Source organism: Falco naumanni, chromosome 10 (genome assembly GCF_017639655.2).
Source record: "Falco naumanni isolate bFalNau1 chromosome 10, bFalNau1.pat, whole genome shotgun sequence".
In the NCBI taxonomy this organism is placed as follows: domain Eukaryota; kingdom Metazoa; phylum Chordata; class Aves; order Falconiformes; family Falconidae; genus Falco; species Falco naumanni.
Window position 1 is genome coordinate 74,289 of NC_054063.1, and position 25,495 is coordinate 99,783.

A 25,495-nucleotide genomic window follows, 5' to 3' on the forward strand; every position below is an offset into this window, starting at 1 on the left:
TGAACTTGCAGATATTTCTGCATTACTTAACTGTTACATTTTGTTCTTTATTGGAAACCCACCTCCTGCTCCCCCCTTTCAGGAAGAGCACCTGTTCAATACTGCACAGGGTAAGACGTGTGTACTGAGAACTGCAGATGCTTTAGCACTCTGAACATCCTTATGAATAAGAGCAAACAAGTCATGACCAGAAAGTCTCAGACATCATTAAACATACAACAGAAATTAATCTCCAGTACTCAGGTTTGAAGGATATGGCTAATATCATGCTTTTCACTTTTTCCCCCCCTTAGTAATAAGCAGGAGTTCACTGATGTAAGAGCACCTAGGGCAGGCACGAAAGATCAAGCTATCAAAACTCCAGCCCCCAGTGCCCTGAAGAGCTGGAGTGTGACCACACTCTAGACAAGCCCCTGATGCAACACTTAAAAACCAGGAGGAAGAGTTCTAGCAGGCTCTGCACACTGGAGTTTCTACAGAGCTGGGTAAGATGCTCTCCTAGACTGTGTCCTAAGCAGGTGCAAAAAGCTAAGAATAACCCAAGAATCAGGCTATAAGTGGCAACAAAAAGCCAGAGGCAAAAGTCATCTGAGTTTACATAAAACATTCTTGCACATTACCCTCCTCATTTTGGCCACTGGAAGTGCATCTCTCAAATAAGAAAGTACTGTGTAGTGCAGTATTAAGTAATTTAGACCAAAACCAAGAAAGCACTTTTTGAAAGGAAAGTAAAACAACTTCTTGTTTTATATAGAAATCCAGATATACCAAGCAACCCTTTCTGCCCAGCAAATCTCCAACTTGTGAGCAGACACTGGGGCTTCCCTTGTGGGTGCTTACAGTTTCAGTTGCTGCTGAAGGTCATGAATTAATCCCGCACTGCTTTGCAGTTTCTCTTGCACTAGTGGATCTTCTTCTAGTTTGACCATTTCAATCACTCCACTGGTTCCAAGAATACACGGTAGACTTAAGAATACTTCACTGTTTATATTGCAACATCCCTGAAAACACACAAAGGATGCTGTCAGTTACTTACTTCTGGCTCTGTCTAAAGCATGGAATTACACAAAATAACTTGATTATTTTAATTAACCAAGGATACTCCATCATATAGCATGTTTTGTATAGGTCAAATTCCAGTTATTTTAGATCCCGTGCAATGGGTTACTGTATAGAAACTGTACAATATTACTGTACAGGTAAAAAAAAAAAGTCTTGAGCCATGCCACTCAGAGGAGTTTCCCAATATATCAGACCTTTATAATGCAGGCAAAGTTTATACTACAAAGCACCGTAACACTGTTTAACCTGTTTCTTACGTAGAACAAGCAGGGACACTCAATAGTACACCATCATTAGTTCTTTTAGGACTGAACAAAAGAAATATAAAAAATGCAGGCAAAGAGAACTATCTGGGGAATATTTTTCAAGTATTGATCCCACATTCATTCTGTGAGGGACTTGATTAAACATGTCACTATAATTCAAGTTTACACTGTAAATTTTGTTTATTTTTAGGATCTGTATGGGAAATTTTACATTCTCTAGTTACTCTGAAACTTAAGACTTGTCACACCTCTATATCTGCATTTAGTTCACAATCAATTAAAAACTTTATGTGAGAATATAACGATCAAATTAGGTATGTGTTTGTACTTGGTAGAATAAGCAGCCTCCTCAAATTCCCTGTACTGGGACATGCAAATCACCCTTCTGAAGCCTGTAAACATAAGCGACAAGTAAATGTACCTTCATGAGCTTTTTTCCTCATACAAAATGACTTAATGCTCTAATGAGGCCTCTCAGGATAAACTAAATGAAGTTCAGTCTACAATTTTATGTTAAATGTAGCTTCATAATCTTTTCCTCAATGTAAAATATCAAGGAGTAAGAAAGCTACTGTTTCAAAGCTGGTCAAATAAAATACTGGCAGAAAATGCATTTTATACTTCCACGAAAGATACCAAACTCTTTTGGCCCCTGGGGAAAAGAAAAAAAAAATCTACATTAAATACTGAGCACTTGGAAACTGCAACATGCGCATTTCCCTTCATTTGCAAACTCCAGCTCTTCTGGGGGAGCTGGTCAGTAACCTTGAACATATTTTCCCTCTGGACTCTTGTACTTTTGTGAGAATAATCCACTTTTAATATTGGTTTCAGATTAAGACAGTAATTGATTTTTGCTTATTTCTGGACCAGAATTGAAAGCTGTTATTGGAAGAAAGTAATGGAGGTAGTGCTACTTCAGAATAGTTGCTTTAAGTGAGATGTCTGTGCTGCTAAAATTAATTGTCATATCCAGTATAAATAATATAATTCCAGTGCCAACCAAAAGATAATATAACACATTTACCTTTGCCAGAGTGGATACTGAATGAACCTTTCTTTTATCTTTCAGTATACTGTCCGTCAGATCAGCCACTGAGAGCCCAACAGACCAAGACCTCTGACCTTTTCCCTTCAGAACTTCCATAGCTCTGTATAAACCAGAAAAAGGAGAAAAATGTTAAGGTTTAGAGTTTAATTATTCACACTTTAGTTTATATGTAAAACCCAGAAAACCAATTAAGTGTATCGTATCAGGTAAAGTGTGCTAGAAATACATGAGTATCTGTTTCAGAAAACAACAGAAGGGAATTAAGAATTGCTGTAAAGAATTTATTTCTGTACATTTTACCCATACCAATAACAATTCTATTTTCTGTCAAGAGGTGTAACTGATATGTGGCTAATGAAATGACGTAAATGGATCCAAACTTGTACTGTGCTTTGAAGTAAACTGCTTCTACACAAGCTCTGCGAAGTGTGCCAGAAGACTTGTCTTTTTTTTTTTTTTTTAAACCACACAATCAAAATGAGAACTCTAATATTCTAGTGTATATTCTGCAAAGCTTTTCTTGCCCTTATATCATCACAGGCACAACATTATTAAGAATTTCAGAGAAACAGTCAGAATATAAACATATATAAAAGTGAGTGACTCCCAGACCTATAAACTCTATGTGTGAACATTTTAGAGCAAACTTCCTCTTCATAAAGAGCTGAGGGAAGAAACTCTGCAAACATCAAGTGCTCAACATGAAGAAAAAAAAAATTAAGATTATAATGCTGTTACCTGCTAGCCACCTTTTCTCTTGAGTTACGAGCAGCCACTGCTTCCATTTGATTTGCAACTAAATTACAACTGGTCCACAATGGTACTAAATAGAAACAATCAATGTTTAAATGCACATCTAAACAGCAACTAAAACAGGTATCAGGTAAGGCAAAGAGAAGAAAAAAAATTTTAATAATAAAAAACTCTCAAGCTTCCTAAACTTTCCTTCTCCCACAACCACCCAAACATAATTGATGACCTTCAAAGTCTCCCTGCACTGCTGAAATAAACTCTGCACCTGGCCAGAGAGACTTGCTGAAAAATGAAGTAATATGTAGGAACTCTTACATTACCAGTAATCTACCACATGTTATACCACATTTCTCTCTTCCTTCAATATCTTTAACCTATATTGTTATACTAAATAAAAAGCACTTGAGGTTGTACTTTATACATATATATATATATTTTTTTTTTTACTGTGACAGATGTTGATTTCTTTTGCTACTACTCCAGGTCTACAGTCCTGGACACACAGCAAATTTTCATAACAGTTCTAAATAATACAATCTACCACCCTACTTATGACTACCTTATCTTCATTACTTTTCTCAATTATTCTTTCATAACTGAATTACTTAAGCACTACAAGGTTGTTAAATACTCAGTTGTAATGAAGTATTGCTTTACCTTTGTCTTCCCCTTGTTCGCCAATAATCCAAGCATCTTTTGCCAGCACCTGAGCTTTCAAAATATTTGCCAGTATATACTGAAACCTCTCAGTATCTAGGTTGGCACCTACTCCAATAACTCTGCTTTTCGGAAACGCACTCAGCTTCCATGACACATACGTCATTACTTCAACTGTGTGTGAAAGAGAAGTATGTGAACTCGAAATTCAATACAACTGCAAACCACGAATCACAACTACACAACACTCAGGACCAAGTGGTTTACTGTAGAAAAAGTATAAGCATGTAAGAACCTACCAGTAGTTTATCTCAACCTAAAACACCAAGTCAGGTGGGGACCAGGTGAAGAACATTCACAGCTCAAGTAAAGTTTTAAAAAAAGTCAAGTGAAACTTCAGAATGCGTCATCATGCTTCCCTCTACCAAAAATCTCACGTGCTTCTAAATTTAACTCAGCCAGTATTTAATTTCTTTCAATTTGGCAAGCACTCTCTTCTCCATCTCCACAGCTCTGAATGATAGGAAGGGTAAAAGGTGCTTGAGAAATAGGGAAAGGCTGTCTTCAGTGCATCTACAAGACAGAGAGGCTCAACCTTACTTCTTTCCCCTCTAAGTAGTGTTTTTACTTTGTCTTAGTTCACAGTATCACTGACCCAACAGATTTAAACTTTCCACCAAAACGCAGCTACAATATTTAATATGAACACTATTGTCCTGGTTCTGCTTCCTCCCAGCTTCTTGTGCACCTCATGGTTAGCACAGCACAGAAAACTGGGAAGCTCTTGATTTAGAGTAAGCACCACATAGCAACCCAAACATCACTGTGTTGTCAACATTATTCTTGTACTAAATCCAAAAGCACAGCACTGTACCTGCTACTACAAAGAAAATTAACTCTATCCCAGCCAAAACCAGGACAATATCCACCCTTTATTCTATACCACTTACATCACGTCTAGGTCTCACACTTCCAATACATCCCAGTTAACCACCATCACCTTTCCTGTATTTTGATACATACACACAGATATGATTCCCATAGTCTGTGGGCCGTCCCTGTAAAAGTCTGTTGAGTTCATTTAGTCCATGACTTTGGGCTCCATCTGTCATAACAATCTTCCAGGGCAGGAAAGATGGTGTTGGATTGCTGTATGCTGAAGCCAGTTCTGATTCCACCACTGCTGCATTTGTCCTGTTTCACTGAAGTTCATTCTTCATTAATCTGGGCGATTTTTACTGTAATACCCTTGATACGGCATATAGCCACCACAGTAGTAACGACATGCAATTAACATCATACAGTGTAACTCACTGGCTATTCTCACCCAGAATCAAATCCCCCTGAGATACACATCAGACTTCCCCACACGCCCACACTACCCACCATGTGCACCCAGGTCCTTGAGCAAAAGCAGTCTCACAGATGGGTTCACCTTTGCCTGAAGCAGGAATAACCCAGACTGCCTTCCCCAGCGTATTTTTATGTGCACTGCAGGGACTTTATCCCCTTCCACAGCATGTATGTTGGGCAGGGCCAGCCCAGCTGGCACATCCTCTAGCGCTGAATAACCAGGTGGCTTTTGCTAAATGTGCAGCCCAATGTTTGAAGGTCCCACCACCCACCGCTCTCAGTGTGGTCTTTAACAGTCCGTCATATCATTCAACTTCCCCAGAGGCTGGTGCGTGATAGGGGATGCGATACACCCACTCAGTGTGGTCATTGGCCCAAGTGTCTATGAGGTTGATTTCAGAAATAAGTCCCGTTATCTGACTCGGTTGTTCCTGGGGTACCATGTCACTGTAAGACTTGTTTTTCCAAGGACAGTGTTCCAGGCAGTAGCATGGGGCACAGGATATATTCCCAGCCACGGTGATTGCTTCCACCCTCGTAAGCGCACGGCGCTTGCCTTGGCGGGTTTGTGGGAGGGCGATAAAACCAACCTGCCAGCCCTCCCCAGTTTGTATTTCCCCAGTACCAGAGGGGCTTTAACCGCTTGGCTTGCCTGGCTGCAGCACGTTTCACATTCACGAATAACCTGTGTGATAGTGTCCATGGTCAAGTCCACCCCTCAGTCACGAGCCCATCTATACATTGCATCTCTTCCTTGATGGCCTGAGGTGTCACGGGCCTATCGCCCTATAAATAACTCACCCCATGTTGCCAGTCCAGATCCACCTGAGCCGCTTCAGTCTTGCAGCCTGATCCACCTGATGGTTGTTTAGATGTTCTTCAGTGGCCCAGCTCTTGGGTACGTGAGCATCTACATGACGCACCTTCACAACCAGGTTCTCCACGTGGGGAGCAGCATCTTGCCACAATGCGGCAGCCCAGATGGGTTTACCTCTGTGCTGCCAACTACTCTGCTTCCATTGCTGTAGCCACCCCCACAGGGCATTTGCCACCATCCCTGAGTCAGGACAGAGATACAGTATTGGCCGTTTTGCTCGTTCAGCAATGTCTAAAGCCATCTGGATAGCTCTCACCTCTGCAGACTGATTCCGTTCACTTTGGCCTTCAGCAGTTTCCGTGACTTGTCGTGTGGGACTTCACACAGCTGCCTTCCACCACGCTTCCCTACAACACGGCAGGGCCCACCAGTGGACAGGGCGGTATGGCTTCTCCTGTTCTGGTAGCGCATCCTATGGTGGGGCCTCTTCAGCACGGTTTGCCTCCTCCTCTGGTGACATCCCGAAATCTTTGCCTTCTGGCCAGCTCATGCTCGCTTCCAGCACTCCTGGACGACTGGGGTTTCCTATTGGAGCTCGCTGTTACCAGCGTCACCCACCCGCTCACGTAGCATCAGCTGCATGGTGTGTAGAGGGGACCCTCCCTTTGCACATCCAGCCCAGCACCGGCAGCTGGGGTGCCATGAGGAGCTGCGCTTCGGTGCCCATCACTTCCGAAACAGCCCAACCCCCTCCATAAGCCGCCAATATCTCCTTTTCAGCCGGAGCATAGCAGGCCTCAGATCCGCCGTATCCCTGGCTCCAAAACCCTTGGGGTCGACCTCGAGTCTTCCCTGGTGCTTTCTACCAGAGGCTCCAGGTAGGGCCGCTCTCCCTGGCCGCGGTGTAGGGCGCACTCTTTACGTCTTGCCCTGCCCAGACTGGCCCAAGGGCTACTGCACAAACTATCTCCTGTTTGATTTGTTCAAAGGCTTGTCACTGCTCGGGGCCCCCTTTGAAATCATTCTTCTCCCAGGTCACTCGATAGACAGGGCTCGCAATCGGACTGTGCTTTGGAACGTGCATTCCCCAAAGCCCAACAGCACCCAAGAAAGCTTGTGTTTGTTTCTTGCTGGCTGGTGGAGACACAGCTGTCATCTAGTTGACCACTTCCACTGGGATCTGATGGTGCCAGTCTTGCCATTTTATTCCTAAAAACCGGATTCTCCCGCGCAGGTCCCTTGACCTTACTTTGTTTTATGGCAAAACCAGCTTTCAGAAGGATGTGGAGTGTTTTCTCCCCTTTCTCACAAACTACTTCTGCTGTATTCCAGCGCAGCCTGGATCAGTCCATGGCAGATGGCAGGGCTGTGTGTCCACCCCTGGGGCAGTTGATTCCAGGTGTCCTGGGTGCCCCCTCCAAGTGAAAAGGAGCGGCGGCCTGCACCCTGCTGCCAAAGGGATGGAGAAAATCACATCAGCGACACCAGCTGCGGCATACCCCGTGGCTGCCTTTGACTCCAGTTCGTACTGAAATTCCAGCACGTCCAGCACAGCGGCACTCAGCGGCACGACTTCATTCAGGCCACGGTAGTCCACTGTCAGCCTCCACTCTCCATTAGACTTTCACACTGGCCATATGAGGCTGTTAATGGGTGAGGGTCCTGCTGATCACTTCTTGGCTCTCTAGTCAACAAATCAGCTTATGGATTGGAATTCAGGGAGTCTCAGTTGGTGTGATGTTGCCACCAGTGCACCATTACGGCAGCGATCACCACCTGTTACTCTTCGGCCCGCAGCAGCCCCACAACAGAAGGGTCCTCTGAGAGACCCGGTGAGGCAGACAGCCGTTTCATTTCCTCCAGCTCCAAGGCAGCCATACCAAAAGCCCACCGGTACCCTTTTGGGTGCTTGAAATACCCTCTCCTGAGATAATCTGCGCCAAGGATGGATGGATGGAGCCTCTAGGCCAGTCACAATGGGGTGCTTTTGCCAGACATTCCCAGTTAGGCTCACTTCATCCCCCAGTACAGCTAGCTGTTGGGTTCCCCCTGGCACGCCAGAAATACAGATGGGTTCTGCCCCCTTGCAGCCTGATGGCATTGGGGTACCCTGTGCACTGTATCCATCAGAGCCGTACGCTCCGGTGGGTCTGACATACTGAATCCACAGCATCCAGTAAACCCAGTTGTTCCTCTCCTCCACCTGGCTGGAGGCAGGGCTGCTCTAGGCCTGGTTACAGGATTCCCCACTTACTTCTTGTAAAAACGGATAAGCACTTCTTTCTATAGGATCAGGAGTAAGATCAGCCCTTCCACTCTGCCTGGGGAACTGCCCACTGGAGCAGCAATCTTCCTGGAAGAACCCTTGTTTGTGATCATTCTTCCCTGCAGTTCATGTACCCGTGCCTCTAGGGTCGAGGCAGATTTTCCATCCCACTTCCTCATGTCCTCTCTGTGGTGCCACAGGTAAAACCACAAGGTACACCATCATGTACACCCTCTATATCCTCTCTTGAGCAAAAGAACACTTACTGTTAACAGCTGAGACACTAGCCTGTACAGGTGGGGAGTAGGACCTATCCTCTTTGTTGCTGGAACCCCTGGAACAGTTTTTCCCAATTTTCAGACATTCTTCCACAGTTGAGATGCAAGTCCATAGAGAGGAAGAGTTTCTTGTGTTGCTGGAGTCTGCAAGCCCCCTCATCCACTGCTGGTGCCTCTTCAGGTCACTACTGCCAATGAGCTGGCATCCGACAATGGTGTGTTCTGTACGAATTTCCACCACATGGGTCATATGCATTGGACTTTGGATCCATAGTGGACTGTGCATTTTTTGGGTCATAATAAATGATTTCTAGCACTGCTCATTCCCTCAGGTACTGGGTACCTTTCTCCACAGTGCTCCACTTGCCTGGGTGACATGTAACATCTTCCTTGAAGGGACACCTTTCTTTCAAGCTTGACAGGAGTCTCCTCTGGAGGCTGAGGGCTTTGTCCCTTTTCCAATCACCTCGTCAGTGCCTCCTTCCCTAGAAAGTGAACCCAGCTGCCTGGCTTTCCTACCCTCTTAATTCCAGGCTACTAGCCCTGTTAATCCAGCATCAGAGCACCCAAGATGACAGCTGAAATCTTTTCACACATCCTGCAGCTCACTCAGGGATAGGGATTGAGAACCTCTTGTTCTGCCTCTTCTTGTGATGTCCCTACTTCGTCCTCCTTTACTAGACGAGCTGTCTTTTGTGTCCATTTCTTCTTGTGTATAGGTGCGATTGACACCAGCACAAGTTGGTCCTCTGGTCCAGCTGCATCACCCATCACCAGGGTCTGAGTGGCTGTAGTGCCTGTCACTGGGGTGCAAGTAGCAATTAGTTGCCTAACTCTGAATAAAACCTGAACCATATTCATGGCTCCTAGCAACAGAATCATGCTGGTTTCAACATCCCAAGGATATTCAAAATTTTCAGCATTCTCAAACGCTATCATAATTAGCCTGGAGGAGAAGGGGGAGATGTGGAAAGAAGTCTGCTCCACAGATTGGCTCTCCAAGGAGAAACTGTAAAAGGTGTAATTATTAATGGTTTCCAATAGATGGCTCCTGAAGTACAGAGTGATGGTAATTCTGAGTACATATACCAGATTAGTTTCACAACCAGCAATTCTATCATATCATAAGCCAGTCTTACAAAGTAGAATGAAATGATAGCCTTAGCCCAGCCCCCAGAGATGACAAACACCACAACAGGGAACACATTATAGCAAATAAGGCATTTAATAACTCTAAGAACAACTGCAACAAACTCTGAGAGCAAATAAATCAACACTGTGACCAGCAACTATTAAAATAATACAATGCATGCTTATAACAGATCGGTTTTAATACACTCCAGTCAAATCTGTCATCATCTCAACGCTTTGGGACTCACATCGGGCGCCAAAAAGGACTGTCATGGTTTAACGCTAGCCAACTACTAAGTACTGCACAGCTGCTCGCTCACCTCCCCTCTCCCCCTGCCCCAGTAGGATGAGGAGAAGAATCAGGAAAAAGGTAAAGCCTGTGGGTTAAGAACAGTTTAGTAACTGAAATAAAATAGTAACAGTAACAAAAAGGGAAACAACAAAAAAAAGAGAGAAATAAAACCCAAGGAAAACAGTTGCTTACCCTGTCCCTGAGCAATGCCCAGCCAGTCTCTGCGCAGCAATCAGCCCCCCTAGCCAAGTTCCCCCAGTTTATATACTGAGCATGGTGTTCTATGGTATGGAATATCCCTCTGGCTAGTTCAGGTCAGCTGCCCTGGTTAGGTTCCTACCTGGCTTCTTATGCATCTTCTCAGAGCATGGGAAAATGAAGTCCTTGATTTGGGCTAAGCACTACTTAGCAATAACTAAAACTTCAGTGGTGTTATCAACATTATTCTCATCCTAAATCCAAGACACAGCACTATACCAGCTTTTAGGAGGAAAATCAAATCTATCCCAGCTGAAACCAGGACACCTCTACTATGTACATTAGTAATCTGTGAGTCTGTTCATATGGCACACAGCACACTTGCATATATCTTCACTGCACAGGAGAAATGTACACATAAAACTCACAACTGACAAGACAACAGCCAATGGATGTTAATCTTGTAGATACAGCCAGGTTGAAAATAAGTACAGAAACATACAGAAATACATACCTTTTATATAAAACAAAAGTATACTTTTTTCTTTGTCTTGGTAACAGTAAAGAAAAAACTCTCAAAGACAGTGTCCTGCTCAAAGCTGGAAAGGAAAACATCTTTCAGAGTAGCAAGAGTTTATGACTAAGTGGGTATATTCAGCAGCAATGTATTTTTAAAACAGGCCTAAGAGAAAGCCAGCTGAGGGACAGAACATTAGGCAAAGTACCAGCATACCTGGATGAGAAGCAACAAGGAGAACAGTGTTCTGACTGTAGTGCGATATTGCTGGGATAATTCCTCTGAACAAATCCACGTTGCTTTGTATTACATCAAGGTAAGTCTGAGCATTACCCAGAGAATTAACTGTAAGTACCACAACTTTTGAATCAGCTGAAGCAGAAAAATCTAAAAACATAAAGAAAACACATTTTTAAAATGTACACCATTCTATTGAGTTTTGGATGCAAAACAAAGAGCCATCCAAAAGGCTGAATTGCAGCAGCCAGCTTAGGGATTCTTTACCTCCTGTCTCCCTCCGTATCCCCCATGTGGAATTTGGGGCACTTCTACAGCACATGTAAAAGACAGCTCTCCCATACAACTACTTTCCCATTTCATAACTGGCAAACACAGAAGGCAGACTGCGATTTGTCCAAGGTTAACAGAGCAGAGACCAGAAAACATCTAGACGGGGTTGACAGATAAGCATTTCCAAGTTTCCTTGGCAAGACAGAAATATTAAAGAGGAGGAAAGACTTTTACTCCTTTATCCAAGGCTTCTTTTTGATCTCAATCTCAAATTTTGTCCTCGATCAAGGACGTGTAGACAACCATAAAAACTGTTCCAAAAGTCTATTTATTAAGTATGTATATATTAAGTCAAGGATAATTTATTTATTAGCCCAAGAAAACAGACAACCCCATTTGCTGCAGAAATTAGTATGTCAAAGCTGCCTTTGAGCAAGTAAATCTGAATATTTGAGTACCATAAAGATGATCAGCTTGGACACAGAAACAAGGTAATCTGACTGTCACACAATTCTGCGATGAGCTGAAGCCAAAGCAGAGGCCTAGTGCACTGACAAACTGGAAGCATACTATGTAGGATATAATTAACACCAACTTGCCCCAAATCTAGATATAACCATACTAAAATAACTGATGACAGTGTGTAAGCATTTTGTACTATTGTAACACTACTAATAGCATAACAAGCAACAATATGCAAGGTTTTTATACCACAGCTAAATGTAAATATATAGTAGGTAACTACTAAGGCACAAACAGAGATTTGTGGTACAGTTGCACAACGTGGGTTCAGGAAAAAACGTGTGCTGGCAATAAAACCTGCAAGATAAGATCAAAGGATATACAGCAGGCAATGTCAGGTGCAGAATAAGCAGATAATATTCTGGACCAGAACAAGTCTCTGTTTGCCTCCCACTTCACCTTGCAGAGGGCAAAATATTTTTTTGTTTTATGTTCAAACCGTGACACAGAAGCAAGGAAGAATGGCAAAGCTGCTCAATTCAGTTCAAGCTTCCCCTTTGGAAGGGCTTTCAAGCCACATCATCACAACCTCTGCGACTAGGATCAAAGACTGTAGCCATCTTATGGCCTCACTCTGTTGAAGTGTACATTCACAGCTAATTGAGGACAACACTGTTAAAACCTAATTCTTTGAATATGCAGTGATAATGATTAATGAGCATCAATCCAGTAAAGAGGCACTTTGAAACCTACCTTTGTTTATCAGCCTTTTTAACACTGCTCTCACAGCTATCTCCAACTCCTTAACACACATATTTTTCGCCACCCCTACCCTCTCTCTAGCTATGGCACGGAAGTGCTAGCTTGGCTTCTCTGTATTTCTGCACAAGCCCAATTTCAGCCTTAGCCTCTTACCCTGGAAGTATAGACTCACACACCTCTACCTCTATATACAGAATGAAAAAAGCCTGAAATAAAAGTGATGCAAGCTTTGCTGAATGTTCCTTTCACAACTTTACCCTGAAAAGACAAAGAAAAGCAAGAAGCTATGAAAAGATTAACATCTTTTTAAAAAGATGGCCTATATGCCAGAGCCTCTGTATCTCTCCAGGTGCCCTGTTCTCATTAAAATGAGCACAAGCACACACAGTGCAGTACTCACTCCCATTCCAGAAACAACATCTAATACCTTTGCTGATCTCCACATTTGGCAGAGCAAAGATCTCCAAGTCCATGGTCCCTCCTTTTGCTGCACCTTCAGAAAGATCCAGAAGAACCACCCTGTCTGCAGCACCCTGTATGAATAAAAATAATGCACATCAACAATAAAACAAACCAAAACTTGTTCTTGTATGAGTGTGGGATAAAAACCAGTATTCCTCCAATTCCAGTGTTTGTTGTACTGCGTACCAAACAAAAATACTGGCCAAAATTACTGTCAAATCACAAGAAAAATAATTTATCTTAGTGAGTTTAATGGGAAAATAAGGCATTATGAGACAAATAAAAAAAAAAAAACTCAAAAAATCTCTGGGCAGTTATAAACATTGCTGTTTCTGTTGTCCCCAAGTACACAGCCGTAATGAAGTTCAGATCATCAGACTATCCTTTTCCAGGGGACTAGGAGATCCCACTGTAAGAGGCTACCACTCAGGCAAGAATCCTTTAACCAAGGATTTTCAAAATAACTGAATTCAATATTCAATCCTTTGTATTTATAAAGCTGACTGAGAAAACTAGGGCAGAAACTAACACTTCTCCGTGTGTCTGTAAGTTAACTGAAGAAGCAAGTGAGACGGCTGTTAAAACTGCTGAGGTATTTCTACCCATCAGACACTAGGAACTAGATTGGAAGCCTCTCTACTAATCAGGCCTGTTTCCATTTATAGTAAGTATGTACCTTTGCTGCAACTGCTAGCACACACGCAATGCCAAGATCTCCAGCTCCAACAACAGTAATTTTGTTAAAACATCCTTCACTTTTGCCTCCACCAAATTCACTCTTTGATTTCATGTCAGTCACTCCTACAATTAAAAGAAAACCACAAACATAAGCACTGGTCCACATTCTATCGACACAAGCACCGCTGCTGCATAAAGGATCACGGCTGTGCCAGAGTTAAACCAGATTGCATAAACTTCTTCAAAACAGCAGTCAAGCCTTGCCACAGAAGACTCATCACAAATTGCAAAGTGTAAAACAAGAAAAACAAATATTCCTCTCTGGATACTAAGCGGGAAATATGAGCATAACAATAGCAAGAAGCTAGACACTAAGACCGTACAAACAATATTCCCTTTGCTACTGTTACAGGTGTAACTATATACCATGGTCATAACTTTTTTTAAAAGACTTCATATTTTGAAAAGATGTGCAAGATGGAATTCAATTAAAATACAGTGACCTGAAGTTGTTTAGTCAGTGTTACTGGTAAGACAACTATTCTCATTCTGAGTATAATGCAGAGATTTGTAGCATCACTACGTAGAATTGTGTATTGTGCGCACCACACAGGTATGTGCTCACAAGAATGCATGTGTATACAATTACCAGAAAAAGAGCAGAAAAGGTTTAAAGGGAAAGGTGTGCACAGTTGCCACAGATCACAGTGTGTGATTCCACTAAAGAAGAAAAGAGCAACCTTAAGAAAATGTGTCAGGATGAAGAAAACAACAGGACCGGAGCTGTAAAATAAGGAAAACATGAGAACTGTGAAATGTAGGAATTTTTCCCAAGATTTACAATGGGTGAGATAAAGCAATAAGGCAAAAATGCCAAATAGCATCTACTCCCAAAGGGTATAAAAGACAAGTCCGAAATCAGCTTGTCACCACTGAACAAGAACCTCCCAAGAGACATGACACAGGCTCAACAGCCAGCACTCCTTATCCTCAGCACTGCACACCAGCGACTGTAGTCAGGTGGATCTCAAGGCTTGCAACTGTGGATGTGAGAGCCAATGAGACCTGAGAGAATGACTGACTGTGACTGGGTAAAATCAACGCATTTATAATAAAAATCACATTTCCCTCATATAAGATTTTACACTGAGTTTTGCTGCTGCAGTAATTTCCAAAAAATGAGTAGTACCAAGTCTACAGCATTTTCCAGTAGGCGTAAATACAAACATCCCAAATTAGCTGCTTACTCAAACAAAGAGAATTTGAGCTCTCTTGTTCAAAAAGAGGCACTTTTGAACAAAGAAATTTGAACAAAGAAATACAAAGAAAATACCAAACGCTGTGGACACGCAGACACAAAAAATTCAGGTAACAAAACTGCGTAGGCATCTTTGTGGTATCAAGTAATAATTAGTAAAACTTATATAAGAACATAACATACAAATCCATGAAAATATCCACACCTTCAGTAATCTTTGCAATGTAGGACAGAAGTTCTGCCTGCCTGGCTGCATCAGAAGATGAAAGTGAATACAAAGGCAGCTCTTCCTCAAATTTTGTAATCATTTCCTTGATCAATCCAATGACAGTTGACTTAGGCTGAAATACAGCAATACAGAAGACAAAACAGTTGACTAGCTATTTCATATAGTGGTATCAGCTGTAAATTGCAACAGTTCATAAAGAACCGTAGCTATATAAAATTTAATGGAACTAACTATTGACACACTTAACACTGCCATAAACACTTAAGGGAAAGAAAAACATCATTTTTTGAGAAGATACTTTCCAAAGAGCAGTATGGATAAAAAGGAATTTAACAAAAAGGAATTATAAAATTCAAATTATCAGTGCAACTATTTTTTTAAGACATCTATGAACACAGGAAAGCCTCTGGTATAGCCACATCCAATGTTATAAATGGGATAAATCATAGCTAAAGGAAAGATAATTCAGTCTTCTCAGATGAAATTAACTGTCCAGAGTTTCAGCAATTCAGTTGTCCTTTGGGCAAAACACACAGAGAAGTCAGCAGAAGTTCCCATGGGAACTTCTGTATTGATAATGTAAAATATATCCCCTCTGTTTCAGAAAGCTAGTGTTCATGAAATCATTTTTACTGGCCTGGCAGCCATAGTTAGGGAAGTTACTTAACACAGTGCATAAAATCATATAGCAGCAGCACTGGCTTTTGAATCTTTATGCTAACACTTCAGAGTTCTGCTGAGACAGACATACCCAAAAGACAGAAGCTTCCACTGAACTCTCTTGAGGGATACTCAGTTGGTCTAGTAGCATTATTATGATTATTCATAGCAACAAAGGAAAAAGTATCATGAGGCTAACATTGCTCTGTAAGAAAGTCAGCCCCTTTTTTCTTCAACTTAAAATAATTTTCCTGACAATCACTTGTAACTTCCTTTACAATTGCTTCAGACTGTCTGAAAGCTGTAATTTCAAGACACGTAACATTCTGGTTGTCTTTGCATAGTCACTACATATTTAACAAAAAAAAAATGCAGAAAATTAAGAGCTCTGAACCCTACCAATTCTTCTCCACTGATCTCTGTACAATACCGTGCATTATTCCCAAATACTTCCCTCCCCTGTCCGCCACTCCACCTCTTACATGGCTCCAGTTTTGCAGGTAAGGCAAATAAATCCTGCCGTGAGCATCAACATGCTTTCCCACTAAAATGCCCATGTTCACAGTTGGCTTTAAGAAGCAAATAGGTGGAGCAAAGGGATGAGAATCCAGAATCCACAGATGAATAGGTATGTTATAGGAATTACCTGTTCAACACAAAATGAAAGCCATTACCAGGTTCTGCATTGGAAAGAGGCACTAAAAACAAAAGGCAGGTGTGCATGTGATTCACACTTCATAATCACATAGGAAAAAAAAAAAAAAAAAAGCCCAACAGATCATTTTCCAGATTCACATCAGAAAGTACTTATGTTACTTAGGCTAGTTAATAAAAACAGATTTGCCTGGATCAACTTGAAGTGCTACTGATCATGTCTTCTATGATTTCTTCATACAAACCTTTGTTGTTCTGTTTCCCAGGGTGGGTACTCCATCAGCCAATGCATCCTCTTTTCCAGGCAAAGAAATCTCTTACAGCTACCCATTTCATTCTTACTTTAGGACTCAACATCTATTAAGGGCTTTTTACGTCAGACTTCAAAGGCTTTAAGTCAAAAATAAAAAATTACCTACTAGTTATTTCTGGACGCTGCCTTTACAAGCACAGAGCTTGTAGAGTTCATGCAAGCTCTGTTAGAAGCGAAGAGCTTGCCTACATAGTCTCAAACTACATGATCTTTTTAAATACTTAATTGACTTATCTAATGAATACCACCTTATTTCAGCATGTGTGTGTGCATGAAGGCACTTGTTTATGCAGTAGAAGTGGCTTCTGCCAATTCATTCAAAATTCTTTATGGCCACCTTTAAAGAAGCTGCACAGTACATTGTTAAGAGGCAGCACCCAGCACGCTTTACAATTAGATTCATCACTGGTAAGAAAATCTTATTTCATTTACTTTACCATATTTCACTGGAACAGTCCCACTAAAATTCAGGAGGTCCTTCTGGGATCCATCCTTGAAGGCTGAAATTAAAAACATGATTTTATAAAAATAATAAATCCTTTTGAATCTGGCACGGCAATGCCATCCACAGCTACCAATATACAACACTAATTCTTTAGAAATCAAATACACTGCTCCTGAAACAACCAAGGCTAGAATGTTACAAAGGTCCCCACCTCCCCTTTGAGACAATTCCATTAGTTGGGCAAACCCGTGTCCTGGGTAATTCTGGTGTCATAGGAACTTTCAGTCAGGCTAAGGGAATCCAGAAGTTACACTTGATAAGCTAAAGCCATCAAAATGTTTTCAATATGATCACAGGATATGGGAAAAATGCTATTACATACAAAAAATTTAAAACAATATCCATCTTCTGTAACTACTTCTGTAACTGACAAGTTAAGATGAAGTTTAATGAACGAGTGGCTTAGGTTTTTATATGTATCTGTTCTTGGAAGAGCTTTCAAAAATAGTCACATGACATGAGAAACTTACTGCAAGTCAAAATAAAGATAGGAACACAACTGAAAGATGTCCACATTATTTAGATTCTATTACACACTGCCTGAATTTATGGCAAGTAAGAATCCCCAAAATCAGTTCAAAGTAACTGCATCACTTCTTACTGTATGTGTTCATGGAGAACGTGAAGTTTGGATAGCTCTTGTTAACATTCTTTAGTTCTTCTATGGTCAGGTCTCTGAACTTATACTGGGAAAGGGGGAGAAAAAAAAATCAGAAAAAAAATGTTTCACTTTAAAGGTTTCTTCTTTCACTACCAGAGATAGGGTAAACTAACCCAGAAGGCAGAAACATAAGGCAGCAAAGGTAATAATTACTTGCAGTATTATAAACAGTTACAGTGTGAAATAAATTCTCAAAAATTTTGATTTTTATAAAAAAAAAGGCTTTAAAGGTATCACAGGTCTGCTGTTGCTACATTAACACTCAAACTCTAAACATCACTCCTTATATAGCGTTTCTCCTCCTTTACAGCTGTGAGCAGAAGCTTAGTAAAATCCAGTCTCCTCTGTACAAAATAATCAAAAACATAAAAATACAAACTTCTTTAAAAAGTTACCGAGTTACTACTAAAAACTCAGATCCACCTGCACACATTTCAGATGAGTTTCATAAGATGTTGATTTCCACAAACATATTTAATGTGCAAGTAATTACCCTCTGGGAAATTTCTTCCACGTTTAAGCTGTCCTTGAGAGCTGAGCAAACCCAAACAAAACAACGCACCCCTCCCCCCCGCCTGCGGAAAACCTACCGGCAGGCTAACAGAGGGACTGACACTTGGGACGGGACCGTCAGCACGGACGGATCAGGCCGCGCCCGGCCAGCCCCGCGCGAGCTGCACCCCCGCACCCGACGGCCGTAACGAGCATCCGCCGCGCCCGGGGCTACCGCACCGCTCCCCGGCCCAGCGGGGACAGCGGCGGCTGCGGGGGCGGCGCGGGCACGTTCCGCGTGGGGCGGGACACGCGGACAGCAGGAAAAGAGCGCCCTTCGGCCGGAGCGCGGCTCGCAGGGGCCTGCCAAGGCAGGCAGCTAAAAGAAAATTAAAAATCCCAAAGGTGCCCGAACGAGGCAGACGTACACACCGCGGCGCGCGCTCCGGCGCAGCGGGCCGTGCCCCGGGGGGGCCCCGCTGCCCGGCTCCCCGCCGCCCCTGCTGCACGCTTCGTCCCTGCCGGCTGGCCCAGCGGCGGCCGGGACAAATGCCGCCCCTCCCCACGCACACCGGCCCGCACGGCGCGCTCGCACGCCGCCCCCGTGCGGGAATGGACCCGCCCCAGGGCTGCGACACCGCGCCGTGCGAACACGCGCCGCGCGGCCCCGCACACCGGCCAGCGGCCTCCGCGCGCGGGGACCGCCGGACTAAGGCCGGCGCGCGCTGCCGGGAAGCCGGGCGGTCGCCGCTCAGCCCTCCCCCCGCACCGCTTTTTGACACGCGGAAGCCTTCCCCAGCCGAGCACTGCGTCTCTCACGGCCGCCGCCCCGCTCCCGCCGCCCCGTCCGAGCAGCCGGTGCCGGGCCCCGCGCACCTTGCCCAGCTGCTTCCTCAGCGTTTCCTCCGAGAACGCCATGGCGGCGAGGCGAGGCGGGGCCGCGTGGGGGCTGCTGGGAGTCCGCCCCGCCGCCTCAGCTACGGGGCAGCGCGCCGGGGGCTCGGGGGGTTCTGCCGCGGGGCGAGCGGTGTCGCACCTGACCTGCGGCTTCCCGGGGTTACGTGGCGCAACTAAACATGCAGAACGAACTGCCTTGCACTGCTCGACCTCTCGCTCCCGGGGCCGCCCCGCCGGGCAGGTGGGCGGTGCCGGCCGGGGGCCGGCTCGACGGAGGCGGTGGGCTCAGCTGGGCCGGTCCCCGTGCCCTGCCGGGGGCCCGCCAGCCCGGAGCCGAGCAGCCCGAGCGCCGCGGCGCGCGCCTCTGCGAGGAGCGCGGCCCGGGGAAGCGCTCGTGCAGCCCCGCCCCGCCCTGCCGGCGCGAGCCGCTCGGCGGCCCGGAGCGCGCGCTGCCGCTGCGGTGCCGCAAGGAGCGAGCGGGTCCGGAACCACCCGTGCCCGCTTCCTCCGTGCACGTAGGAGTGACGTCATAGCCCCGGCGCTCGGTTTGAGCAGGGCCGCGGACCGCGCGGAGTCCGTCCGCCGAGAGCCGCTGCGGCAGCCCCGGTACGCGCCGCGCCCCGCCTCGCTCCCCGCCGCGGCCGCGGGTGGTGCCGCTCGGCGTGAGGGGGCGGTGACGGCACCGGCCGCGCGCCTGGGGGGCGGAGTCAGGCCGCGGGCCGGGCCAGCTGGCGGGGCGGTCGCGGCAGCACGGGTTGGGCCGCCGCGCAGGCCCCGGCAGGGACAGGCCGCCGTGGTTCCGTGGGCCTGTAACTGCCTGCGCACCCTGAGGCTCCGCTTTCTGGCCCTTTGAGCTGTCTCAACGAATCGACAGCCGATTATTTGTAGACATGACTTTTTAAGACGTGATGCTCTCAATGTCAGAGGCTGGTGTGTACCGACCGTAGAGCTGATACTTCAGTTTCCAGCTGTCCACATTCAGTGTAACCAAGTTTCAGGTCAGAGGTGTTAACAGATGACTCAGCTTAAAGCAGAGAGGCTGACTTTCTGGTTTGCTGCGCTAGGATGTTAGAACCATTATGTATTGCTCTTTCTTGCACTTGAGAATCCTATCTAGGTGGATTTGCGATTGCAACAACCTCTCGTGCCCAGGGTTGTGAAAGCCCACCCAGAAGCAGAAGCCATAGCTTGGCATTTAGGAGGATGGTGTCCGGTGGCTGCAGCAGCAGTCAAAATAGCCAGACTGGCTTTTTCCTTCAGCAAGTACCAGCTGGGGCCCTGTGAATGCCAGGGCAAGAGGGAAAGGGTTATGGGAACTTCTTGAACCATAAGAGGTAGGGTAGGGCATCACACTTACCACAGACCGGTCCTGCGAATAGGAGATACATTGAGGACCACCTTTGCTCCTTCCTGGTGGTCTCACTTTGCATGGTCCTACCCTTCCTCGAGGCCTGTATTTGTGCAGAAGCTGCTCATCTCCAGCAGTGTTTGCAGGGCAAGGACTTGTGGAACGGCAGCAGTGACCCAGCACATCACCTGCAAGCCCCCAGCCCCACTCTGCACCGTACATGCAAGGCTGGCAGTGTCCCAGGTGCTGTGTCCCTAACCCCACCGGCCCAGAGAAACACCTGCCCTGAGGAGGGAGTTTGTCTCTGGGACTGTCACCAGCATAACCTTGAACACTGCATTTTCTGGCATGGTGGGGCTGTGGTGGAGACCCTTTTTAAACAGGGGGAAGTATTCTGGGCAACCTGGGTATTGTGGTGGAAGGAACAAGAACTTAAAGCTTTACTGGGACCGCAAGGCAAGAGCTCTGACCTGGAACACATGCAATGGCAGCTGCCTTCATCCTGGCCTCCTACAGACTCTGCATGCTGTTTTGGAGAGTGGAAACATAGTGAACCCTGTGATGGGCTGTCACAGATTAAGCTGCGTGAACATTTATCTAAACCATTTTAAGAGACTATTTGAAAATAATTTTGTTTCACAAAGGTCCTAGCACAGACTAATTTTTGAGAATACAGCATTCCTTTTCAATTTTTAATCTCAAGCATTTATATTTTTAATTTCTCCCTGTTTTGCAGTAAAAACAACTTGGAAAATCTGATGGGTATTTATGGTTATTAGTAGGTTACATGTTTGGATACACTTCTAAAAATCTCTATGTGCATGCATAAGCAAAATAATGATAGAAACCAGAACAGTAATGACATATCCTTGGGTAGTGACACACCACTACTGTCTCAAGAATAGGAGTGGTAATACCCTTTCTATGCAAGACTTAGAGGTCACCCTCGACTAAGCCTGCACCTGAACTACAGATCCAAATCTCTTAGTGCTCACTGTTCAAACTCTCTTTTAAATTCAGAGCTGTCTGTGCCCTCTTACTCAATCTGCTCTAAGCATCATTTGCAATGAATAATGCCATATTAAGTTAACAGTTTCTAATGCCAATTAATCTCTAGGTAACTAAATACTTTGGCTAGCCAGCTAATGATGTGCCCATACACAACACAGCCTCGCTACCCCACGTACCACGCTGTAGCAGTCCTCTAGTAGTTCCTCTCCATTGCCTGACCTCTACCTTCCATTACTCAAGTTCCCTTCCGTATTTCAGTTTCTGAAGCTGGCTCTCAACTTCCCTAGCCCAGAACCTCCCAGACATCAAGCAAGGATGACAAATTTTTCTGCTGGTTATTTACTTCATCTGTGTAGGTTTACACACTTGCTTCAATCAGCCAAAGTAATATGAGGGAGACCAGAAGCACTCAGGGCAACACTGGGTCTGAACACAGCCAGATGGAGAGATACCAAGAGCTCTGTGAGCAACAAGGGTGTTCTTTCAACGCAGCCTTGAAGATAAACACACCTTGCCTTACACCATCCACGGATGGCTGCAAGACAGCAATGAGATGTCCTTTACCAGACACCCTAAATTTTAATCCGCTACAAAAAGCTGCAGGTATTTTAATTCTGTTTGTTGGCCCAAGTTCTAACATCTCTTTCATTTGGTGTCAACTCTAATTTTATATGATTTCTAGAGGTAAAAATATGAACCTTAGCTTTCAGGATCAGGTCATATATTATCCAAATACAGCCTCTGCTCTAGAAGAACTTTCACATGGCTATAACTTTCCACATGCATAATCTGGTAAAGCCAGTGCAACAGGTTAACACTGTGCTCTTCCAAATGAGGCCATAGCATTTTGCATATATTCTTACTAAACAAGCTACAGAAAATTCCCCAAACTAGCATTTATTGAGCAATGCATGCAACTCATTTTATTACAACTCCTTTCCCCATAGAAGCTCACCGTATGTATTCAAAAACAGCAGTATGGGTCCCCCTACTAAGATGGTTTCTTTGAGACTTGGTAGAAAAATTAAGATTATTATATAAAAAAAGGCTGCAGTCTCTCAGAAGTTAAAGGAGAGGGCAGAATAAAGAGACAGTCTCACGGAACATGGAGCCAGTTCGACAACATGTGGCTTTTGAATTTTATTCAGCTCCACACAAGAGGAAAATGGCACCATCTAAGTACTAGTCTCATTCTTCTGCTTACCTGTGGGCATCCTGTATCTCCAGGTACACTAGCTTACAGCAAAGCCAAGGGAAAGGGTTCTCAACAACCTCAAACTACAACTCAGGAAGCATTTAAAAGAATTGTCTCCAGTAGAGTAAACCATGCAATACTATAAGTCATCCAAATTAAGTCAAGAGTAATGGAATAGAAATGACAAACTGAATTTACAAATACTAAATGCTATGGGAAAAATCTGCACTTCTGAAATACACTTGAGTGATTGTCCCAGATACTGAAGTTTGGGGAATACATGAAGACCAGCTGCAACACAGGTGGCAGGAGCAAGTTTCCTCACAAAACCCAAACTGGCTTCAGCTCTGGAAATACCACAAGAGCATCATTTATCCCAGTGTTCACCTTTGTTCTGAACCATCAGTAACTCACCTGCGAGTGTGAAGTACACTGTGACCGTTTCATGCATCATATCAGTTTAAAAGCACCATCTAACAGAGGCTAGATTTAAAACAGTAGTTTTGAGGTACATCAGGCCTCGTTGCCAACCGCACATAGCAGCAAAGTCTTCCACAAAATCATTAAATTTTTTCCTGCAAGTTTCAGCATCTCTCACTGCTCAAACAGGGCTCCCCATAGCCCTGGGCCACATCACATACTAAGTGCTGTCATCACCACGTTCCCTTTGCACACACAGCTAGCAAACAGAAACCAAGTTCATAAAGGGTTTGCTGGTTCACTCATTTTGGCTGGGGGAAGAGGGCTGTTAACAGCAGCGCATCACTCTGCATGAACTCTGAAGATTCGCTTTACATGACCAGGCTGCCTGTCTATGCATCATTTACAGTCAAATCTGACAACAGTCTCAAAAACAGACTCCCTACATTCTGTAGAAATCAAAAATCAGATAAAGGGGAATGACTCATAGTCAGTTAGTGCCCTTCCTACACAAAAATAATGATAAGCAAAGTCCTTTATCAGTTGCAGAGCAGGAGGTCAATTGACAGGTATAGAAATCTGAACACATACACTACTCCTTCGAACAAATCTTTTGACACACTGGATGTCTTGAGGGTGTTCACACAGCACAAGAGCTGGAAGGAGCTGGCAGGGAGGAGAATTACTGTGACAGGGCTTTGAGGACAGACCCATAACAAACGTCATATAGCCTTAGATATATCGTGCAAGGAAGCTAGTTACCTCTCACGAAGTCCACAAAAGTGGTTAAATACACTGAGAAGTACCTGCAAGGCACTCAAAAACATCCTTCTACACTCAGTGAGTGCATAATATGCTCATAGTTATTCTGAGTGCACTATATAACCTGAAACGCTACACTCAAGTGTTTTTCAAGTCCGAATCAAGCCCATTCCTTTAACCAGGACAAAACTTCCAGAGCTCTTGATTCTCTTTGAATTGTCAATGGCTATCAACAGACACGCACAGACACACACAGACGCGCGCACACACAGACGCACAGACACACGCGCGCGTAACAGGAGAAGACATCAGACACTTGCCTTTCCTCAGCTCAGGAATGTTGAGAAACTGGCCAGAAGTTGCATCCAGCAACAACAACAAAAATTACTAATTTGCCAATGCAGAAAAAGGATGTAGATAAAAACCAAGGCTCCCATGAAGAACTGAAGAGAGAAAATCCCCAAAGCAAATTCAGCACCAGATGGTTTGGGAAAACAAAAATCATTCATCAGCTGTGAACAGAGAAGTTAAGACTAAACAGGTTTCATTCATTCAGGAAACCCTGGTCTTTAATTTCATACCACAAAGTATGTTAAGCATGATACGTCAAAGGCTTTTTGGATCCCTAGGCTCATGGAAAAACACAAATGTTTCTGTATGCATTTCCAGTAATAAGAAAAGGCTATCTATGGGATGACTAAACTACAGTTCTGCCTTGTGGGCTGAAGCATTACTTCAACTAAATTACAACTAAAAACTGCCCTCAAACAAGGGAAACCTGTAAATTTTTTTTTCCCCAAACCTGAGTAAAGCCACTTAATTGCTTCCCAAGAAATACAGCTTTACTGGCTGGATTAAGATAATAACTCAATGTAGAACCACCCTCCACCTGAACAGATTATATTTGCTTTGAAATAATGACTGATAGTGACAGATTACAGCTATTAAGATACATTAAAAAAAAATCTCAAGGGAATTCCATACAAACTAAGTCCAAACAAGGTAAGATTTCATGCCTTCAAAACAAGGCATTCACAGGACACTGAGTAAATGCTAACTTGCAATATGATCTCAAGTGGGTTTCTTTTAAGCGCGAGGGCATGCAAGCATTGCTGTTTCAAAGGAAAGCCAGGTGGGCTCCCTTTGGTCTGTAGCTATCTATCTCTTTGGAAGTGGGTCACAGCACTGCCTTATGAGAACAGTCACTGGTATTTACCTCCACATGCCACAGCAGTTACCTGCTCTGTGGGAGAAAGAGCAGGTTCAGATTCCATACATGGGAATAAACAAATCCAAGAAAGACGCTGCTTATGAAACTGCAAGATGAAACACCACACTCCAAATGGAAGATATTGAAGGCAACTGGCACATGTGTATGCTACCATTCTAAAATATGTGTACCTACAAACATTTATTACATCACAAGCCCAAACTACAGGAAACACTGTTGATTTTCAGATCTTTTCTGACTGCTTAGGTGAATCCATTAGTTTTTCATGTATTCTTGCTAGCTGCATTGAGAACAAGAGAACAGTTCTTGGAAAACATTCAGCCTAGTGCTGTATGTGACATTTC

General features: G+C 44.2%; 1 protein-coding gene across 6 annotated transcripts in view; it reads right to left on the minus strand.

Moving 5' to 3' along the window:
- Positions 1-19,352, minus strand: part of UEVLD (UEV and lactate/malate dehyrogenase domains) — a 24,537-nt gene extending 5,185 nt beyond the window's left edge. Inside the window, exons 1-13 of one of the 6 annotated variants that reach the window (XM_040609539.1) lie at positions 19,164-19,235; positions 18,083-18,139; positions 17,736-17,820; positions 17,067-17,129; positions 16,145-16,308; positions 14,979-15,114; positions 13,514-13,638; positions 12,803-12,908; positions 10,858-11,028; positions 3,790-3,963; positions 3,118-3,202; positions 2,356-2,479; positions 841-1,001 (exon numbers count right to left, since the gene is read on the minus strand). In XM_040609539.1, the coding sequence (XP_040465473.1) occupies positions 841-1,001; positions 2,356-2,479; positions 3,118-3,202; positions 3,790-3,963; positions 10,858-11,028; positions 12,803-12,908; positions 13,514-13,638; positions 14,979-15,114; positions 16,145-16,308; positions 17,067-17,129; positions 17,736-17,820; positions 18,083-18,139; positions 19,164-19,205 (1,493 nt within the window). In that variant the 5' untranslated portion in view covers positions 19,206-19,235. Of the gene's footprint in view, positions 1-714; positions 1,002-2,355; positions 2,480-3,117; positions 3,203-3,789; positions 3,964-10,857; positions 11,029-12,802; positions 12,909-13,513; positions 13,639-14,978; positions 15,115-16,144; positions 16,309-17,066; positions 17,130-17,735; positions 17,821-18,082; positions 18,140-18,288; positions 18,800-19,163; positions 19,278-19,323 lie in introns of those variants that run through there. The other 5 variants (XM_040609544.1, XM_040609543.1, XM_040609540.1 and 2 more) reach the window with 5 other exon arrangements.
- Between the last annotated feature and the right edge of the window lie 6,143 nt (positions 19,353-25,495).